Genomic DNA, 20,597 nt, shown 5'->3' with positions numbered 1-20,597 from the left:
ATGAACAAAAGGTTGGTCTGGGGAGATGAGTGTGTTTGCTGCTGATGCAACTCAGCTGATCGAGTTGGCCTAGCCCAGGCAGGAGCAGAGCCCTATCCAAGTTGCAGCATCTTCCCTGGTGCTGTCCTGAGAAGGGCCTCACTAGGACTTTGGAGGGCATATGCTGTTGGGTCTCCATGCCGCAGTGAGCTGAGCTGCTCCAGGGCTCTTCCCCAGGCGCTGCGGGAGAAGGCGTTGGGGTCAGAAGGAATTACGGGTTTTGCAAGGCTTTGCAAGACTGCCAGCAGCTGAGCCGGCATTTAGCTTGTGTCCACACCAGCGTAGGCAGGGGGCCAGTTTCCAGCTTGAAGGAAAGCACCTGAGCTCAACCCGGTGTGCCCATTCGGGCTGGCAGCCCCAGGCTGAACGTGCCACTGCACTTCGGGAGCGGGCTTTTTTCTGCAGCGGGGAAGGGAACGTAACACCGGCTGTAGCAGCACTGCCTCTGCCAGGGAGACGTGGCCTTTGCTGCACCTTGCCCAGCCTACTGGCAGGTCGCAGCCACGGCCCCCACCGGTCACAGTTACGTGGCCAGGGATTGTGTCGGTGAGCCCCTGGCCTGGTGCGACCCATTTAACTGGCGGTGGAGCACTGCGGCTCCTTGAATCTTCCCGATGCAGCTGGAGGAGTCTGTTTTAAACAGGAGCTGATTACCCACGCTGTGGACAGGGACCTGACCAGATCCCCGTCTTATCAGATTATCAATTGTTTCCCTACTAAAATGCACCAGGGAGAGACTGTAATTACCAGCGACAGACCGCGTGTGGAGGGGGAAGGAGCAGCTGATTAGCTTCCGCGGTTGCCTCTTAGCGGGGGACCAAACCCATGTCTGCATTTTCCCTGTAGAGTACGTGCCCGACACATGTCCTCGCGGCACCTGGGGCTGCCAGCCTGAACGGGCGCACAGGCTCCAGCTCAGGAGCTTTCCTTCAAGCTGGAAACCGGCTCCCTGCCCATGCTGGTGTGGACACGAGCTCAGTGCCCACTCGGCTCCTGCACGAGGCACTGCTGAGGACTTCCCAGCAAGGCCATCTCCACGCTTAGACACTGAAGCCAGGAGCGGTCAATACAGGGTGATTTCCCTGACTTGCAGGTTACCCTGGAGTCGCCATGGGCGGTGGGAGCAGAATCGGGCCCGACAGGTAGGAAACACAGTTAAAGGCACCCCGAAGGGCTCGCGCTGCAGGTGGCACTTGCTGTCCCCGGAGCCATTTGCTAAGGCGGGGATTGAGGTGGGATTGGGCCACCCCGTGTAAAAGCAGCTCCGCTTTCCAGTCCCTAGTAAATTTAATATCACAGCATCCTCCCCACCAGCCTGTTCCTGTGCCGGTGTGATACACGGGCTCGGTGCCTGTGCTCTTGTCTCCCTCTAGTGACTATCCCACATGATGGCAGTGGCTCGAGCTCTGCTGAGGGATGCTCGGGGCTAGATTTGCCTCTCTTGGGTTGGGGTACATGGGTGCACAGAAGTTTAGGGCTGGAAGGGACCGCGTGAGATCCCCCCTGCTCTGGGCAGGGAAGACTGGTGGGGTCAAATCGCCCCAGCAAGGTGCTTGTCCAGTCTCCTTTTGAAGATCTCCAGGGTAGCTAAAAAGGCCCTCGCTGCTACAGCCTAGGTGTAACAAGGGGGGCACAGGTCCTTGGAGAGCAGTTGTGTAGAAAGGACCTCTCGGCGGTAGGGAGAGGCACCTTTCTCCCCCGGCTTAGGCTCTTCTCCGTTCCTGGAAGCTGCAAGCCTCTCGGGTGTCTGCCTTGCAGCCCAGGCCCCGGGGCAGGGGAAGGACAAAGGTCTGGGGAGCTGAAGGGAGAGAGAGAAGAACCAGCACCTCCTACCCCCACGGCCCCCAGGAAAGCAGCACTGATTTCTCCGGGAGACCCAGACCGCTGAGCTCCAGGTCTCCGTCTGCTCCCTCCTGCCTCCCACCTAGCTCTGCAGAGGGGTCTGACCCACGAGGGGCAGACCGGCAGCTGCGGTCCCTGGTGCTCCCGCCAGCCCCCAGCTCATAGCGCTCTATCGCCTATCGCATCCCCTCTCGTCTGCATTAGCCTCCTAGGCCGAGAGCCAGATTTCATGGTTTTCACAGCTGTTTTCTGTTACGCAACACACAATCGGTCTCATATTTTCTGTGGAAATCCACAACGGAGCAGGAAAATAATAGCGGCTCAGCGCTCAGCTCTCGTTGACACGGTCATTGTCTACATCCAGCAGACACGGGCTGGATCCAACAGCTGGAAGCTGAAGCCAGATGTTTTAAGGCTAGAAGTGCAATCCAGGTCTGTGATCGGGGGAGTAATTAGCTTCCAGGCCAAAAAAAGAAAACTCAGAGGTGGCGTTTTCCGAGCGGTGCCTCGCGTCTCGAAAGGTTGAGAACCAATGACCTGAACCCAGCGCAAAGTATTGCGGGTTCCCAGGCCCATCTTTATGCACCAGCAAACATGTTTAGAGCATTCACATCCCAATTCTCACTTGTTACTAAACCAGGATTAGGTGAGAGCATCCACATCCTACTTCTCACCAAATAGTGCAACTTACCCACCTGCTAGGGACCCCTCTTTCCCTGGTTGTTCTGGTCTCTGTTTTGGTGTCCTGTATGGGTCTAAGCCATCTTCTGTACGTTGGCCTTATGATGAGGCACCTATAAAGACTAACTCCTTTCCCATCACTTCCCTGCCAGGCATATGTGGTATGTCCGGTTCAGCTCCAGTGAGGCCAGCTTTGGTTCATGCTATTAGGAGGGCCTCTGTGTGGTTTGTGTATGTACTGATCAGCGGTTGCATTAATTCATACTCCAGCAAGGCCTTCATGGCACCAGCACTGCCTAGCACTTCCTGCAGCAGCGTAACAGTCCAGCAAGCTCCATTTCCCCTTCATGGTGCTGGGCTGTACCTGGGTATGTTCCCAATACAGCCTCCAGTACCTGAGTTCATGAGTCGTGCTACTAAAGTCAACAGGGCTCCCCATGAGCTGAAGGTTAAATGTGTGCTTATACTTACCGTAGTGAACTGGGGGATGTCTGGAGCACTCCCATTGAAGGATTCGATTGCCACCGGCTCAGCCTGGAGCAGAAGTTGGCCCTGGACTCCATATAGGGTGACTGTGTCACCCCGCAGGGCTAACCTGCGATTTGGGGGTGTGGCGTGATGGGGATTAGACGTGAAGACCCCGTTGCTCCCAGCTCTTCTCCCCACTCACCGTGCCTGTCTCCTCTCCGTTCCCCAGGAGATCTGCGACGACCCCTACCTCTTCGTGGATGGAATCAGCTCCCATGACTTGCACCAGGGCCAGGTGGGGAACTGCTGGTTCGTGGCCGCCTGCTCATCTCTGGCCTCCCGGGAGTCCTTGTGGCAGAAGGTAAGGAGCCTGCTTAGCCCGGCGGAGGCAGGTTCGCAGAGCCCCCGCCTCGCACTGGGCTGGGGAAGCTCAGCAGCAGCCTCGGAGGCTGACACAGGCCCTGGCGTACCGTTCCTCATCTCAATTAACCAGGGTGAATTGGGGAACATGCCCTCTGTGTCAGCGCGGTGCACGTACTATTGGTCTGATCCCCCCCGCCTGGTGTTTGTGAGCGTCCTCAAAATTATGGCCAGGCCTTGATTTCAGTACATTAACATGAGCACCTCCCCGCGCCCCCGGAGCAGTGCACGGGGCACCTGGATTTCAAAGATTTCAAATCACAAGAGATTTAGAGCCGGACTTTTGACTGGGCCTCATCTTTGGTCTCTCCCTCATTATTTGCACTACGCCCTCCTTCTTGGTGGTGTCTGGCTTTGCACTGCTTGGACACGGAGCCCAAGGCAGACATTGCCTTGGCAGTGTTAACTACAAGGGGGAGATTTGGCATATCTCATGTGCTGTCTGCTCCTCCTACCACAGCCTCGAGAGGGGAGATGGCACAGCTAACAAACAAGGACCGTGGCTTAGCCCTGCACAAGGACATAGGAGAGGAGGTTGCAAAGGACATAAGAGAGGAGGTTGAGCAAGGGTCTGTTCAGAAAGGCAAAGGCTCCAGGTGCCAGTCGGGCTGTGCCACACACAGAAGCTGGCACAAGGCTTTCCCAGTGCTGGTGCCAGTGCCCACTAAAGGCAGTGGAGGGAAGCAGCACATGTGCCCTAGCATGATGCTTTAACTTTGCTCAGGTGGAGCCCTGCCCAGATCACAGCCCTGCCAGGTCACAGCTGCTGGGAGAGGATGCAGGGTCTCTGGTCACGGAGCAGGGCACCCGACTCCCTGCAGCACGAGCTTCGGCTGTTCTGATCTGAGCTCGCCCCTGTATTGCAAGGGCTCTGCTCGAGGCAAGCAGCTCATTAGCTGGGTTAACTTCAGGAGATGTTTGCTGCTCCTCCTTGCAGTTTTGGTCTGTTGTTAGAGATGCAACAAGTCCTGGTGTCCTGGCTGTGATCTTGGCAGTGTGGCTGGGATGACGCCAGAAAGACATTTTGCTGCTGCCTTCCCCTCAAATTCTGGATTGCAGTCTAATGCACCTTTGCCTGGAGCGGGCCCGTGCTCCTGCTGGAACTGAAACCCCGCACTTCCTGATTAGAGAGCATTGCCCCGTTGCTCAGGGTCAGGCCGATCAGCACTTTTGGGGTCGGGAAGGGATTTCCCCTGTGGTCCGATGGGTACCGACTATGGGGCAGGGTTGCCTTGCTCTGTAGTAGGGAGTCTGGCTCTCTTCCGTGGTTATCAAGTATATATAACATCCTCGCCGTGGCAGGATGTTGACAATGCCCTTGTCCCCTTGCTTTACCTGTGGCAGGTTAGGGTGGTGTCAGTGTCCTTGAGCTATGTTCCTTCTGGTTGTGTGATGGTTGTTTCTGGAGTTTTAGGAATTGTTTAGACAACCCTCATATGGGATGGTCTGGATAGGGATGTGCCTGCCTTGAACAGGGGCTTGGACTAGGTGGTCTCTAACAGCGTCTCTTGTGCTCTAGCTCTCTGGGGAGGTTGCTTATTGTCTATCAAGGATCCCAGGGGAATCATAGAGCTGGAAGGGACCTCTAGTCCAGCTCTGTTCATCCATGTAGGATGCCCTCTTCCTAAAAGCGGAGGTCTCTCGTGGGCTGGGAACCTGTCACTGGGGTGGGGGGGGTTGTGCAATATAGACTAAGCGGCATTGCTGTACAGGCCCTCATTGCGGCAGCACGGGATGTGCTGGGTAAGAGTCGGCTCAAAGCCCAGCGCAGCTTAAGATTTCCACTGATCTCCCCTTTCTTCTGATGCGGCAGCCCAAGCTCGACACTCGCCATTTAGCACCTGGTTAGACCTGCTCGAAGCAGGTCGGCTGAGCCCGCTAGCACCAAGCGAACCAGAGCTCTGCTTTGGGGGTTCGTATTTGAAGCAGGCTCGAGTGTCGCGGTCCCCTGCAGGCTCATTGTGGGTCTGAGAACCAGGCGCGCTCTGGACCGTCAGCGAGGACCTTGCTCCCTCCATCTCCCAGCCTTTCAGGCCCTTTTCTGTGTGATGCAAGATCCCTGCTGTTCGTTGTTGTTTAAAATGTGCTTGGAGGAGGCCAAGTGCGCTGTACCAACCTCGTTTCCCCTTTGCCATTCACTTCCAGCCCTGCCCTGGAGGACCAGGGCTGGGGGCCCATTAGAGAGCTCATTATTTCAGCTCGCTGGTCTCACCGCAACTCCTCCCTTGGCACGCTGTGTTGTGTGCGTTTGTAGCTCATCATTTTCCAAGCCAGCGATTCCCAGGGGCCCCTACCTACCTGCTGCTTTTATCCTCTTTTTATTTGGACAGGATTGTTTTCAAGCCTGGGGCAGCAGCTAGGATCCTGTCTGAGCCCTCATCTTCCTAGTAACCTGGGCCAGGTTGTAGCCATTAGGGGATCTGGCCAGATCCACACCTCAGTGAGAGTCCGGCTTTTTAAGGCCTGAAGGAAGCACTGGATCCTCTCGTCTGACCTGGGGTATATCACAAGGCTGCTAGAATTTGACTCAGCCTGGTTGAGGCATCCTTTTTGGAAAGGCTTGCAGAACAAGAGGGGCACCCATCACCCTTAATCGATTTTATGTGGCTTAGCCCATGGCTGTCCAGCCGGCAGCCCATAGGTCATATGTGGCCTACAAGGGGTTAGTTTTTGGCCCCGGGTTCTCACCTGGCCACCCCCATTGCCCAGGCTGCAGCAGCAGCCGGGGTCTCCGGGCTCCCCCCTTCTCCTCCAGCTTCTGCTTCTTGCCCCAGGTGCCAAGGCTGTGACAGCTTGGGGTGCCAGAGGAGCCTGTGGCCTGGGATGGCCATGCAGAGAAGGGGTGTCCACGTGGCACGTGGCCCAGGAGGAGCGTACACTGCGGGGTGTGCAGCCTCCAGCCCTGGACAGCCCTGGCTTGGCGGATTGAGCACTGGGCTGAAACTCAGGAGACCCAGGTGCTGTTTGTGGCTCTGCTAGTGGCCCGTTGAATGACGGTGCCCACCTCTGCCTCAGTCTCCCCGTCTGTGAAACGATGCCGTTGTAAGGTGCTTTGAGATCTCCCTACGGCGAGTGCTCTGTGGTGGCTGAGGACGATCGTTTCGGTGAGCCGGGGCTATGGGTTTAGGAACATCGCCGTGCCTAAGAGAGCACGTGGGGACCAAAGCGGCTGCGTAGACCTAAGGAGACACTGACCAAGCCAGGAATAATTAACCTGAGTGTGGTCCCAGCCACTTGGGTGAGGTCTCTGAGCCCCGGTGGTCCTTCAGCCCACTGATGACAATGGAGGACGGCCTGCCCTGTCCGGCAAGGGGTTGTTTCCCTCCTTGAGCCCTGCTCCCCTGAGGTTTGGCCCGTTGAAGGCACACAGGTATGGAGGAGGGGGAGTCCTGCAGTTGGAGCGAAGAGCTGCGCTCTGTGGCCAGCTCTGCCCAGGGTGACTTCAGGCTCATCTGTTCACAGGCCCGTGCCTCAGTTTCCCCAAGCGGTTTGGGAATCTTGCAGCACAGCCTGCCGTGGCAGCATGTGATTTCTCTAAGGGCGCCTGACGGCTCCAGCACAGACCACTGGGTTCAGTCGGTCCTTCATTTGGAGGCTGTTTCAGTCCACGCTTGGATATGACCACCCTTCCTTCAGTGGGCTGACCCAACCCCTGCATCCTGGCACTACCCAGCCTTCAAGAAGGATGCAGGAGACAATCTAGGTTGGGGGTCCAGCTGTTACAACCTGGGCTGTTTTCTGGGGCTAAAGATCTCTCAACTGGGTGCTTCCCATGGGGACTGCCATTTGAATGGCGCGAGCGGCACAACAGACTCGGGGCACCCTTTGCTGTACTCAAGGCACGCCACGTGAGACTTGAGGCACCCCTTGGAAAACGCCGTCTTGAAGTTTATGCTCGTTTCTTGACGACGCAAAAATAATAGAGCAGTTCCTCTGTTGCAAGGAGCTCAGGAAAACCGCAAGAGGTCAGCGTATTTTTGACGCTGCAGAGTCCTGTTTGAAATCTCTGGCTTTATCTTGTGAATTGGGTAGGTGTTTACATGCATGCCTTTCAGTGGCTCCTTTAAAAGGATCGTGCAGCACCTTGGGGTACTGCAACACCCTGACTGGTAATCACCGCCTTACACTGAGTGCTTCCTTGCTCCATGCTCCTTCCAAAATCAGCACAGCCACCCATGACCTGCGGGCAATGCGCAGTAAGTATGAGACGCCAAGTAGTTCCCATCATTTCCAAAGCTGCTAATAGCAGCACTTTGAGCTATTTCCCCTTCGCTGTGTCTGGGGCAATTAACTGGAGTCCTGTGCCATTCATTTACAAACTGGATACATTTAAGTGGTTTGTGCACGTAACCAGCAAGCAGGCAACCAGTTTGTTATAATCTAAGCAGTGGGCAACAACCGGGACTGGCATTTTTTCGGGCTGTTACAGGAATTACGCGCTTGCCCATTATGCCGATAAGTGGAGTACCTGCCTTACATTTACTATATACGTGCACACGCGTGTCGGGTGTCTCTGCAGACACGCTGCTGCTCAGACCGGCCTCTGCCTGCTCCTACACTGGAGGACGTGGTGAGCACCACTGTGGTGTTCACCAACTGTTTGAAGGGACAGTAGCGTATCGCTGTGTACTATCATCGCAGAATTTGTTCCCAATCAATCAGCTAATATAAGGATAGAGGCAGAGCAGAAAGAAAGCAAACCCCTCCGTCTTTAGACTCAAAAGAGACCCACCCAGATCAAGGCTCCAGGGTATGGGGAAATGTTCACCTAGATAGTCAAGGTCACCGAAGGAACAGGTTGGAGGTGTCCAGCCAGACTCTGCCCCAACACTGGTTTGATTTCATTGATCTATGGTTTAAAATCATAGAAAATCATGAAGTCATAGAAGACGAGGGTTCAAAGGGACCCCAGGAGGTCATCTAGTCCAACCACTTGTTCAAAGCAGGACCATCCCCAACTAGATCATCCCAGCCAAGGCTTTGTCTAGCCGGGTCTTGAAAGCCTCCAAGGATGGGGGATTTTTACCAGCCCGAGACCAGAACTGGACCTCCTGTGCCCACAGCTCTATTTTAGATAGGGTGGAAAGTGTCTGCAGCTCCCTGGGTTTTGAGAGGGCCGATAAACAGAGTTTTTTCCATGGCGCTGAACTGGGGGACGAATTCCTCCAAAGGAACAAGATGGAGCAGCACTGCGTGGTCCCCAGGAGACTGCCATTTCATGCACTTTCCTTTCCTCCCCCCAGGTCCCTGGGAGGCCTGTTATGGATGTAATTGGGAAGCAGCTTCCGACTCATCCTCTGCCTCGGCAGAGCGCACGTGTCACGCGCCACGTGCCTTTGAGTCCCTGGGGCCTCCTCCTCCTAGCAGTGGGTAGAGAGCCGTGGTGGCTGGGGTAGGCAGCAGCCTCGGTCTTCCCACGTGTGTGTTGCCGGCGGCTTGGTCCGGGGGGGCTGCCGTGATGGATGCCACCAAAACACCGGTTGATCAAAACGAGGAAGGTTGGAAAAGGGTATCGGAGGCACCTCTTCCCGCAAAGCCCTACAGGAATATCAGCCCATGGTGGCATTAGCTCGGTGGCTCTCGACCTCATGGGACTCGAGGTCCCCCCACTCCGTAGCTTTTGTGAATTGAGCGTCAACCAGTTTCAAAAGCTAATTCATAGATTACAGGTGCTTAGCTTCTTGCGAAGGGGCCAGGCAGGGACAAAGCTGAGCCTGCACTTACGTGCTTAGCTTATCTGCTTATGTCCTCACAGTTCAGGGCACCCTTCAAAGGATCTGGTGGCACCCCAGAGTGCCCCGGCACCCTGGTAGAGAAGAGTCCCTGCATTAGCTCCCCGGTGGATTCCCTCTGTGTCTTCAAGGGGCTGGGAGCATCTAGTTGGGGGGAAACTAGTCATCTGTGCTGGGGTGGCACGTGCCCCTGAGATGGCTTCCTATGGATGGCAGGGAGCCTGGCATCCGAGCTCTGGGCCACTTCATGAGGAGGATCCTGTGTCCGGTCAGATCGTCCCACGTTCAACTCCAGGAGGGGATGCCGGGAATGGCCTGCCCGGCACTTCCCTTTCCTTCACTGGCATGTCTGCAGGACGAGGGGGTTGTGGCTGATGTGTGGAGGAGCTCAGCGGGTTGCTCAGTGGAAGTTGGACTAGGATTCAGCACAGGGTCGTGTTCAGACCCTCGCCGAGGGGCATGCCGTGCGGGGAAGAATGACTCTGTAACAAGAGCAGCGCTCTGAATGCTCCCGCTACATTATCCTACTATTGCTTGTAGCTTGAAATCTCAGCGCCGGGCAGGGGAAACGCTCAGGACCAGCACAGCCTCCTCACTCCCCCACCCCGACCCACCATGTCCTGCCCTGTTTCATTGACAGGCGAGGAGGTCAAAGACCGGTGGCAGTTCAGATCACTCTCTGCACAGTCCTTGCGCCTTTACCGTGCGCAGCACAGCTCTGGCATTTTCTCCAGGGTAATCAAATGCATATTTAACTTTCAAACCCCTGGGCTGGTTGAAAAGTTGCTGCCAAAGCTGTTTATGTGCTAGCACACCAGCGAAGCAAACAGCAGGAAGGGGGCTGGTTTCTTAGACCTCACTTCTGGTCCTGGCTCTTTTCAGTTGTGAAAACGTGACGTGCTCCAAAGTGTTCACGGTCACACGATCCAGGACTTTGAGCTCCCAACCTTGGTGGCTTTTCACGCACGAGCTCTTGATTGTTTTTCTTGTTCTTTATTCTTTAGTAATAGGATCTGAGAGCACTTTTGCCCTGTCGGTCCAGTGGCAAATGATGAAGGGCGGAGAGATGCTGGTGCATGGCTGCGTGTCAGCCTTGCACGTAGTAGGGCTTTGCTCGAAACAGCAAATTTGCAATCAAACGAAAAGCTTCAAAACAGCTTGGAAATGAAATGAGGGTACTCGAAACATTTCGAGTTTCGAAGCAGCCCGGTGCCGGGAGGCAGGAGAGAGCCTAAGGCCAGCGGCAGCCTCAGTCTTCCCCGGTGCTGGGTGCAGGATGCGCCCAGCACCAGTCCCAGGTGGCAGCAGCAGCCTCCTGTCATCTGGTGCAGACCCGGGGCCCGCACCCCCGGGAGGAGTCTGGCATGACCCCGCAGGCCTCCTGGGGGGTGCGGGCCCCTGGATCTGCATGCCGGGTGACAGGCTGCCACTGCCGGCGAGTGTCACGAGTTTTGCTTTCTGCAGTTTGAGGTGCAGTTTCCAAGAAACCTCTGCACCTATCTCCTTGAAACTTGGCAGGCTTCATGCCCTCAGAAGGGGCGATACGATCCCTGCCATTTTCATCCAAATCAGGCAAGAAAGGACAGCGTCTTAGGCATTTTTGTAATTCCCCGTTATAGCCTATAGGCAACACGTCGAAACAGTTGTAACGAAATGAAACGGGACAGTGCTTCGAAACGAAATGCAACAACGAAACGAAGCACCGTCCTGTCGAAACGGTGAAACGGGCATCGAAACGAAACGGTGGTGTTTCGCACAGCCTGAGTGAGTAGTGAGCTGACAGTACTAGGATGTGAGGCTGTGGTATCCTCCATGGTGATACCGTGCCCTGGCAGGCGCTACACCGCTCTGATGATTGAAATGTGGGGCCCTTTGATTGTCCCACAAGGGGACAGGACAGACTCATCGGCATCAGGCCTGTCCCGTGACGTTCACAGGGCACGGAGCCAGTGCGCTTGCTCCCACCCACGTGGGCAAAGTCCTGGAGATCAGGCTCCTGGCTTGATGGGGCTGAGGGGCCAGGGCAGCATTAACCTCCCTCCAAGGGATGCTGCCTTTTGGAGCCCCCCAACCCGCGGGGGGTGGAGGGGACGTGCTGCCAGCCCGTCGTGCACCTGCCTCGTCACGGGAAGCAGCCCCTCCACTTCAGATGCAGTAGGGCCAGGCTGCTGCTCCCACCCTGGCGTGGCCCCTCAAATGGATGGCCACGAAAAAAAACAGGTGGTCCTGAGAGCCGCGTCCCCCTGGCATCCTGCTGCCCCCCCACGCCCGCTTTGCCACGATGGCCTGGCTGCAGGAGCCCTCGGTTCACTATAAACAACTGTGCTCCAGCTTTCGCGGGGGCGGTCGTCAGGGAGCTTGACATTAGAGATCCCTTCCCTACAGATTAGCGCGCGGTGGCAGGATCTGCTCCTCCTCAGCAAATGAGATGAGAGGGCACCCAGAGGAAACCCCCCAGGGCTCTTTGCGTCATTGACCCGGGTTGCCTAGCACCGCTGGGACCGGCGAGGCAGGGCGCTGGCATTTGTTTTCCCAGGGCGGCCCGTTCGGAGAGTCAGACGCTGCCGAGAAGGTAGCCGGGGAGGAGAGAAGCAGAGGCGATGGCTGCCGGCGCCGCGGAGCTGGAGCTGCCCTTCGCCCTGGACGAGCAGCTCACCAAGTGCATGCGGCTGCGGGTGCAGAGCCTGCAGCAGAGGAGCGAGCGGCCGCAGGACGGCGAGAAGCTGCTGCGGCCCAACGAGTACGTCTACCGCGTGGACTTCGTGCGCCAGCACAACCTGCGCTTCCTCCGCTGGAGGGTCCGGCTGGGGAAGCCCGGCAAGGTCACGGTGACGGGCATCTCCCAGCACTGGACCCCCGACCTCACCAACCTCATGACCCGGCAGCTGCTGGAGCCGGCTGGCATCTTCTGGAAGAAGCCAGAGGTCAAGGAGGTGGAGTACAACGAGGCGGACGCCCAGGAGTTCGGGGAAAGGCTCAACGAGCTGGCCAGGATCCGCAAGGTGATGTACTTCCTTCTGGCCTTTGCCGATGGCCTCGAACCCGCCCACCTCAAATGCTCCATCGTGTTCAAAGGCTGATCCTGGGCAGCTCCCCGGCGCCTGGGATCTCTCCCTCCGTGTTTCTTTCTTTATGCTTTGATCAGTCACTTCTTTTTTTTTTTTTTTTTTGATGAAAGGGACAGTGTCCCATTGACAGGCAGCTGACCTTTATCATGTTGAGATTAGCCAAGTAACAGTAAAATGGATCCCCCACCCACCCGCCCGCGGAGAAACGTCCCCTGGCGCATGCCGCAGCTTGCAGCCGATGTGACGGAGCGAGCTCTCGCTTTGGGAGCCGTAGCGCGCCGTGTCGCTTGCTAGCGTTCAGCCCTGCAAGCTCTTCGGCTGAGCGGGGAGCAGGCGCGCCTGTTCGGTTGGTCCATCCCAGCCAGCCACGTTGCCTGGAAGCTGAAGGTCCGGTGGAAATACTCCAAGCCCCCTCCAGCCGGTGGCCCGGTGAAGAAAGGGACAGCCCCAGGGAGCAGTACTTTGTATTTGAAGCTCAAAGCCAGCCTCCGCGCAAGTGTTGAGTGATTTTTTTGGGGGGGGGACACTGTTCTCCGAGATGCCTCTCTGAGTCCTGTGAAGCATCTGCAGGGTTTGCTTTGCCTTCAGCTGGAGCTGCAGGGCTCTGCCTCTCTGAACATCAGGCTCAAAAAGTGTCTCCGATCACCCAGGAAATGAATGCACCCGGAGCCCCAGGACAGCTGTGCCTCTTGCAGACCCGCTGGTCCACCCCTGGGCAATAACTTGAGGATTTAGTCTGCTGTTAATCTCAGTGGCTCATCTCTTCCCTGCAAGCAGCAAGTGCCTCTCTATGCCTTCGCGTTACTGGGACACAGGCAGAGCGCTGTTACTGCCTGGGGATTTTCCTAGCTGAAATCGCTTGGAAAATAAATCCACTGCAGCATCCAGAGCTGGAGAAGCTCTAAGGGCAGGAGCAAGAGGTTTTCTGAACATATGTAACCCTTTATAGGCCAGACCCAGGTGTGAGTCTTTTTCAGTGCTCCCCCTTTGTAGAATACATGCATGTACAGTACAGGTATATGAAAGCACGGGGAGCTATATTAATTAATAACCTGGTGTACAGTGCTGTGACTTTGGACAGGATGTTTCAAGCCATAGGGTAAGGCACTTCTTCTGCCCCAAAAAGTGCCCTGCTAACACTTAAACTAGGCACGGAGCTGTGTCCCGGGTGTCCGCAGGAGCTGCATGGTCCAGAGGGAAGGCTGCAGGGTTGGAAGTCAGTGGACCGTGGTTTTCCTGGCTGTACTGCTGTCAGTGGGCTGCTCTGTGCCTCAGTTTGCCTCATCTGTAAATTGGAGGTGGTGCTATCTTACCCTCCTTTGTCAAAGAGTGCAGGAAGTCTAGGGAAGTGCTAAGGATCGTTATTGCTGGTCCCCTGGTCCTCAGTCAAGGTGCACCTGTGAGTAAGTGTTTGGAGGACACAGCATTAGGAGTTGCTCTAAAGCTACATACTCTGCATGCAAACCAAGACCTCGGAAGAGCCTCGGTGGTGACAAACCCACCTCCGCTTCATCCTCATCACTCACGGGTCCTCCGATGTAGGAAAGTTTCACTGTAAAGGAGGGGGAAGAGTTCACCCCTTTGTCAAAAGTGAGGTTGGGACTTTGTGCCAGACGACGGTGGAAGCAAGTGGAGCAGGAGGCACTGGATTTCTTGGCAGCGGTTTGGGGCAGGAACATGCTGGAGAGGTAGGCAAGCTGGGGCTGCCCCCCTGTCCTGGGCTGCAAAAAGCTGCGTTCCCCACAGTGCTGGGAGGCAGACTGGTCCCACCAGGAGCAGGTCCATGGTCCCCCCCTGTGCTGCTGCAGAATACAGTGGCAGCCTGCATTCGTCTCCCGCTCTGCATTCGTCTCCTGCTCTGCAAGTGTTGAGTGATTTTTTTTTTTTGATTTTTTTTTTTGGGGGGGGACACTATTTTCCGAATTGCCTCCCTGAATCCTGTGAAGCTCTGCACGTGTCTCTGTCCACAGCCAGGCCCTTGTGCAAGAGTGCACCCAGTCAACAGGAAGAGGAGCTTCCCATGTTTAGTCCTGGAGCCCCGGGCCATGGTTTATGTGGGTTTCTAATAGGCACGTTCCCCTGACACCCACATGTCTAGTGTCACCTTAGCCACTACAAAGCCTTCGTCACCGATGCGCTGGTCACAGCTCTGTACGGGCACCCTGCTATTCCTTCATTGACTTCCATGCTGCTGGGCGTGCATGTGTGTGCAGTGCAATATAAAAGCCTTGTCCTTATGGATCCCCTGCAGCGGAGACTGTGCGTGTCCACCATTGACCCAGTGTCTCTTGTTTAAAATGCCCATAGCATATACACAATAAAGGAGAAGCCACTGTGTGTTTCAACCCACAAGTATTTTTCTAGGTGATTTCCCCCCCCGGCTCCCTCTAATAAATCATGAAGTTTGTAAACGTGTCTTGGAGGGGTTGGCAACACACAGCCCATGGGCCACGTCTGGCCCGCGGAGCCACTGGATCCTGCTGGCAAAGCTGGGAGGCTTTGCCTATGCCTGCTCCGGTGCTCATGTTCGCGCCAGGCAGCAACGAGCTACGCCGGGGCTGCACCCGCACCACCGCTGCTTCTCCCAGCCCAGCGCAGGTCGAGTGGTTTCAGCAGTGCAGTAGTGCCAGGGTCTTTCCCCGAGTCCACATCAGAGCCAGGCAGCTGGGAGCTGCATCTGCACTGCCATCGCGTTCCCTGCTCCCCGGCTGCAGCCTGGGCACGGCTTCCAGCTGGTGGGCATCAGCTGCCTGGCCCTGGGAAGGGGGTGAGGAAAGCCCCCCCGGCCACTGATGCACCGCTGGAGCTACGTGGTCCATGTTGCATTGGAGCTGAGTTATACCAGCCCACAGCCTGAGACAGGGTGCTGGCCTCTGGTGCAGGATGCTTATTTGGATGTTTAGGCCTTTTTGGGGTGTGTGAGTGTGTGTGTTTGTGTGTGCCTAGGTCTGTTGGTTTATGCGAGCTGAGGATCTGGCCATGTGCAAGGCCTTGACCTTGTCCAAGTCCTCTGCAGAGGAGGGTTTCGCCCATACTCTCCCCAGATCTCATATGAAACCCTCCCCGTCTAAGCCGTGGGCTCCCCATGGGAGAGCCCTGCTCCGTACCTGCAGGTAGGAAATTACATCCTGTCGTTCCTCCTTCCACACAGGATCATTTCTGCAGGGTCACAGATGTCTTGTCTCCTAATTGGTAATTCTGTAAACGGGGGCAGGGAGAGGGAAAGCCTGTCCTGGAGATCGTGTTGAAGATCAGGTCTGGGAACTCGCATTGACGGCATCCCTGCTTTACTTACCCCAGGCCTCCTGCTGGGAACCTTGATCCTAAATGGAGGGTCGCGTCTCCAGGATTTGGGAGCCCCGTAAGCCAAAGTGTCAGGACTGGGGAGGTGACTTACCTGATTTGTTCTCGCAGCACTCGCTAATCCCCATGGTTTCTGGGTGAACTCTCCAAAGCGGCCTCTCCTCTGCCTATGCCAAAGTCACGGTGAGAATAGAGGGGCTGTTCCAGGGTGAACAGCAAGTCAGTGATGCATATGTTGGCCCAGGTGACCCTGAGCTCCAGGGTGTGGGCTGAGGGGTAGGTCAAATTATAGAAGCATAGAAAATTAGGGTTGGGAGGGACCTCAGGAGGTCGCATCTAGTCCAGCCCACTGCTTTGAAGCAGGACCGTCACCAACTAGATCATCCCCGGCAAGGCTTTGTCAAGCCAGACCTTAAAAACCTCCAAGGATGGCCATTCTCTAGGTAGCCCGTTGCAGTGCTTTACCACCCTCCTAGTTTTTCCTAATATCCAACCTAAACCTCCCTTGCTGCAGCTTGAGCCCGTTGCTCCTTGTTTAGTTACCTGCGACCGCTGAGAACAGCCCAGCTCCAGCCTCTGTTGACCCCCCTGCAGGGAGTTACAGTCAAATTCCCCCTCAGTCTTCTCTTCTCTAGGCCAAATAAGCCTAGCTCCCCCAGACTTTCCTCATAAGTCTGTGCCCCAGCCCCTGAACCATCTTCATGACCCTCCACTTGACTCTCTCCAACTTGTCCACATCCCTTCTGTAGTGGGGGGGCCCAAAACTGGACACAGGACTCCAGATGTGACCTTGCCAGTGCTGAAAAGAGCAGAAGAATCACTTCCCTTGATCTGCCTGCAACGCTCCTACCAATGCAGCCCAGGATGCCGCTAGCCTTCTTGGCAACAAGGGCACACTGCTGGCTCATACCCATCTTATTGTCACCCCCAGGTCCTTTTCTGCAGAGCTGCTGCCCAGCCAGTCACCCCCGGGCTGCACCCGTGCATGGGATTGCTCCGTCCTAAGTGCAGGACTTTGCACTAGTCCTTGTTGAACCTCATGAGATTTCTTTTGGCCCAATCCTCCAATTTATCAAGGTCACTCTGAATCCTAGCCCTACCCTCCAGTGTATCTACTATACCCCCCAGCTTGGTGTTATCCATGAACTTGCTGAGGGTGCGCTCCATCCCATCTTCCAAATCAATAATGAAAATATTGAACCAGACTGGCCCTAGGACCCAACCCCTGGGGCACGCCACTTGATACCAGCTGCCAACTAGGCATCGGGCCATTGATTACTACCCTCTGAGCCTGATGATCCAGCCAGCTTTCTCTCCACCTTGCAGTCCATTCATCCAGCCTGTACTTCCTCAGCTTGCTTGCAGATAACCAAGCAGGGCCCACCAGGCCCTGCCCACACCATTCCCACTAGGTTTCTATAGCCGCCGTGCGTCTCTTCCAGCCCACCTTCCTGTAGCAAATGACTTGAGGTATGCCTCCCCGTTTACCAGCTGGACCCCAGCTGTGTGTGTGCCCCCAGCCCTCCCTGCACACTGTGTGCGTGTGTCAGGGCACTGCTGGCTGCCCTGGTTACTAAGCAAGTCTTAAGCCTGGATGCTGGAGGTGTTTGTAGCAACCCCACAGCTAAGGCTGCTCTGGGATTTGTCCTCAAATCCCTCTGTGTCGCGCTGTAATGACAGAAGGGCTACAATGATCCCAGCCGTTGCTTCAGCGCCAAAGCTGTGCAGGGGCAAAGGCCTCCCTGTCTGCCTCTGGTCTCTGCTCCCTCTAGGTGCGCCTGTCCCCCAGCCTCCAGGTACGCACCACGTTGAATCCCGTAATGTCTCATGGAAGCTGTCCAAAGTTGGAGTCAGCTGGGGAGGGGGGTCTGAAATGGGGGCTGTGCAGTAGGATGATATACTAGGCATATGGGGTGGAGAGGGGGGGGAACAGGGTCACAAGTGGGTGAGGCTGAGATGGGGTAAGGGGTGTATGGCTGGCTGGGGGGCAGGCTGGAGCAGAGAGGAGGGGAGTGCCTCTTCGAGGGCAGCACTGGAGAGCCGGGACCTGCGTGGAGGTGCCGGCACGCTGAGCGGTGCCGGCACGACGCCTCGGCGCATTGGAGAGCAACGGCGGCAGTGCGGCAGCGATCGCTTCGAGTGCAGACACCCCAGCGCCGCAGGCCTGGGCTCCCCAGATCCCCCCAAGCTGCCTGCGTCCTACTGACTTTCCATACCAGCGCTTTGCTGGTGATACCCTGATCGCAACGCAGTTCTCCCTCCGCACACCCGTCACCCTCATCTCCCCTGGCCTGCCATCCACCTGCCCACGTGGGGTCAGGAACAAAGCAGACAAGTGGCAAGTGGAGGGGTCTAGCTTTGCACGCGTGTCAGTGCTCCCCCAAGCTGTGATCCCCGGAGCAGGCTGGCTCCGACGCCGGGAGGTGAGGAGGATGAGGCTCCGGGGGAAGCTGGCAGCATCTCGGGATGCGAGTGGTTTTCATCTAGCAGTGTACCCAGGTGTGGGGCCGCTAGGAAAGGTCTTCTCCCCAAATCCCTGTGCTAGGTAAGGGGCCTTCTGCCTTCAGCCTTGTTCAACGACTCGGTCACATTTAGCTTCACAGCAAGGGGGAGGATTGCACCATGAGAGTCTCTTTTCACTGGCAGCTGAAAACGCGAGATGTGAGGGGGGCAATGGTGATAAACCAGAAACACAGCAGAAGCCAGGTCTCGCCTTGGTTACCCAGCACCAAGGGGCAGCGGTCTGTCAGCACAAGGCCCGGGAGGTCTGGAGGAGAGATCGAACAGGCCTGCTGAGGAACGCACCCGAGCAGACATTTAACTTTCAAGCACTTGCTTAAATCCCCCGATTCAGGGTCAAAGCATGGGGCATCAGCGGAGCTGTCCCAGTGGAGGTAGCAGCAAATCCCACTGGGGAAGCCACAACCCTCATTACAAATTCATGTCCCCCATACTCTGTCCCTGCATGGAGGGACGCTGCCAGGAGCGTCATGGTGGTGGGGCAGGGAGGGATAATTTTCTCCAACAGCGCTGTGCCAGCAAAACAATTTTGTGAAGACCACATCTAAGCCAAGGGCTCCATTGCAGCTTTTAAATGACTGCTTTTCCCATCCGCTGCGTCCCAGGGTAATGCTTTTTTCCTTGGGTGATTAGCGTCTTCCCCCGCCTCCACAAATATCAAGTGCTGTAGTGTTTCTCACACCACTTAGCTGAAAGCACACTCATCCTGTGTTGGCTTCTTGCCTGTCTCCAGGCCCTGTAGGGTTGGTCGCTACGGGGCTGTCAGGGTGATGTTTCCTGACTCTGCTGTTCGCCTTGACCACAGGCGGTCAGTACAGGCTCTTGTCTCTTCTGAGGTCTCCCAAGTGATGCTGAAACCAGCTCTCTGAAGCTCAGCATCGAGGAGGAGAGCAGTTCACAACAACTTCCGTGTAGATTAAGCAATGTCCAGGTGCATGATGGCTCCTTCCGCAGGTTTGGGGTTTCTGGGAGCACTCACTCCTTCAAGTGTCCCATGCCAACCTGGCGCTGTTTTTGATAGTAAACTGCTCTTCCATCTCTTGGTCACTGGATCAGAGTCAGCTCCAGTCAGCTACGGTGAGCGGCCTTCATCACTTCAGAGTTATTCCTGGCCCAGCATGAAGCCACTTAGTAGCATCAGCCCAGGTCCCAGCATCCAGGTCGCAACTACTTGATGGCCCAACCATCTAACAAACTGGGAGCCACCTTGGCCATGGAGCCCTCAGCTCTCCTCTCCTCTTCCACAGTGGCTGCCGTGGATTAGAGACAAGACACATTGGGAAGGTCGCTTGGGACAAGACACATTGGGAAAGTTGCTTGGCACAAGGCACATTGGGAAGGCTGCTTGGCACAGGGCACATTGGGAAGGCTGCTTGGGACAAGACACATTGGGAAAGTTGCTTGGCACAAGGCACATTGGGAAGGCTGCTTGGGACAAGACACATTGGGAAAGTTGCTTGGCACAAGGCACATTGGGAAGGCTGCTTGGGACAAGACACATTGGGAAAGTTGCTTGGCACAAGGCACATTGGGAAGGCTGCTTGGCACAGGGCACATTGGGAAAGTTGCTTGGCACAAGGCACATTGGGAAGGCTGCTTGGCACAAGGCACATTGGGAAGGTTGCTTGGCACAGGGCACATTGGGAAAGTTGCTTGGCACAAGGCACATTGGGAAGGCTGCTTGGGACAAGGCACATTGGGAAGGCTGCTTGGCACAAGACACATTGGGAAAGTTGCTTGGCACAAGGCACATTGGGAAGGTTGCTTGGGACAAGGCACATTGGGAAAGTTGCTTGGCACAAGGCACATTGGGAAGGTTGCTTGGGACAAGGCACATTGGGAAAGTTGCTTGGCACAAGGCACATTGGGAAGGTTGCTTGGGACAAGGCACATTGGGAAAGTTGCTTGGCATAAGGCACATTGGGAAGGTTGCTTGGGACAAGGCACATTGGGAAGGTTGCTTGGCACAGGGCACATTGGGAAGGCTGCTTGGAAAAGCTGGCCAAGTTCCTCCTGATCCCAGCCTTGCTCCCAATGCCATGAAGCTGCTGTTGACTTCATGGTGCTGAATATTTTCACTAGTATTTTAGGCTGAAGAGGTGGAAACGGAGGTGTCCAACCTTTGTGGTTCCTTACCGCACTTACATTAGGCAGGCGTCAGAGCTAGCACATCGGCTTGCCTTGGTCGGCTGCTCTCTGCCATGAAAAGCCATCCGTGCTAAGCTTTTGACCAGTTCCCAGGGCCTGCATTAATAGTGAATTGATTAATGCCATGGTAATTTATTAGCACAGCCTGCAGTCAAGAGAGACTCATGGGGGGATTTTGTTCAGTGCTATCTGATCCTTTGCTGGCAGCTTCCCAGAAGGAAAAAGAGGCATCTTTATTAGCAGAAGCCGCTCTTGGAAATTACTGCGCTCCTGAGAGCACCCGGTTCTCGGTGTTCCCATCGTGCAGGCTGTATTGATCAGGGCTCATTTGAGATCAAGTTAAGCTGATGTGTTGTCATACTGATGGCCTCATTAA

The 20,597-nt window shown here is 55.9% G+C and overlaps 2 protein-coding genes across 3 annotated transcripts in view; both read left to right on the top strand.

Moving 5' to 3' along the window:
* CAPN5 (calpain 5) overlaps positions 1–20,597 on the top strand; it is a 93,993-nt gene that overhangs the window by 51,014 nt on the left and 22,382 nt on the right. For both annotated transcript variants that reach the window (XM_090030728.1, XM_090030729.1), the window contains exon 3: positions 3,260–3,391. In XM_090030728.1, the coding sequence (XP_089886854.1) occupies positions 3,260–3,391 (132 nt within the window). The remainder of the gene's footprint in view (positions 1–3,259; positions 3,392–20,597) is intronic.
* OMP (olfactory marker protein) lies at positions 11,768–12,262 on the top strand. Its single transcript, XM_090031776.1, has one exon. It carries the CDS (start codon positions 11,783–11,785, stop codon positions 12,260–12,262), a length of 480 nt encoding a protein of 159 aa, XP_089887902.1. The 5' UTR covers positions 11,768–11,782.

Source organism: Crocodylus siamensis, chromosome 1, assembly GCF_052110815.1.
Source record: "Crocodylus siamensis isolate JL-2025a chromosome 1, ASM5211081v1, whole genome shotgun sequence".
Lineage (NCBI taxonomy): Eukaryota > Metazoa > Chordata > Crocodylia > Crocodylidae > Crocodylus > Crocodylus siamensis.
Note: the sequence above shows the minus strand (reverse complement) of the source record. Positions and strands in the feature narration are given on the sequence as shown.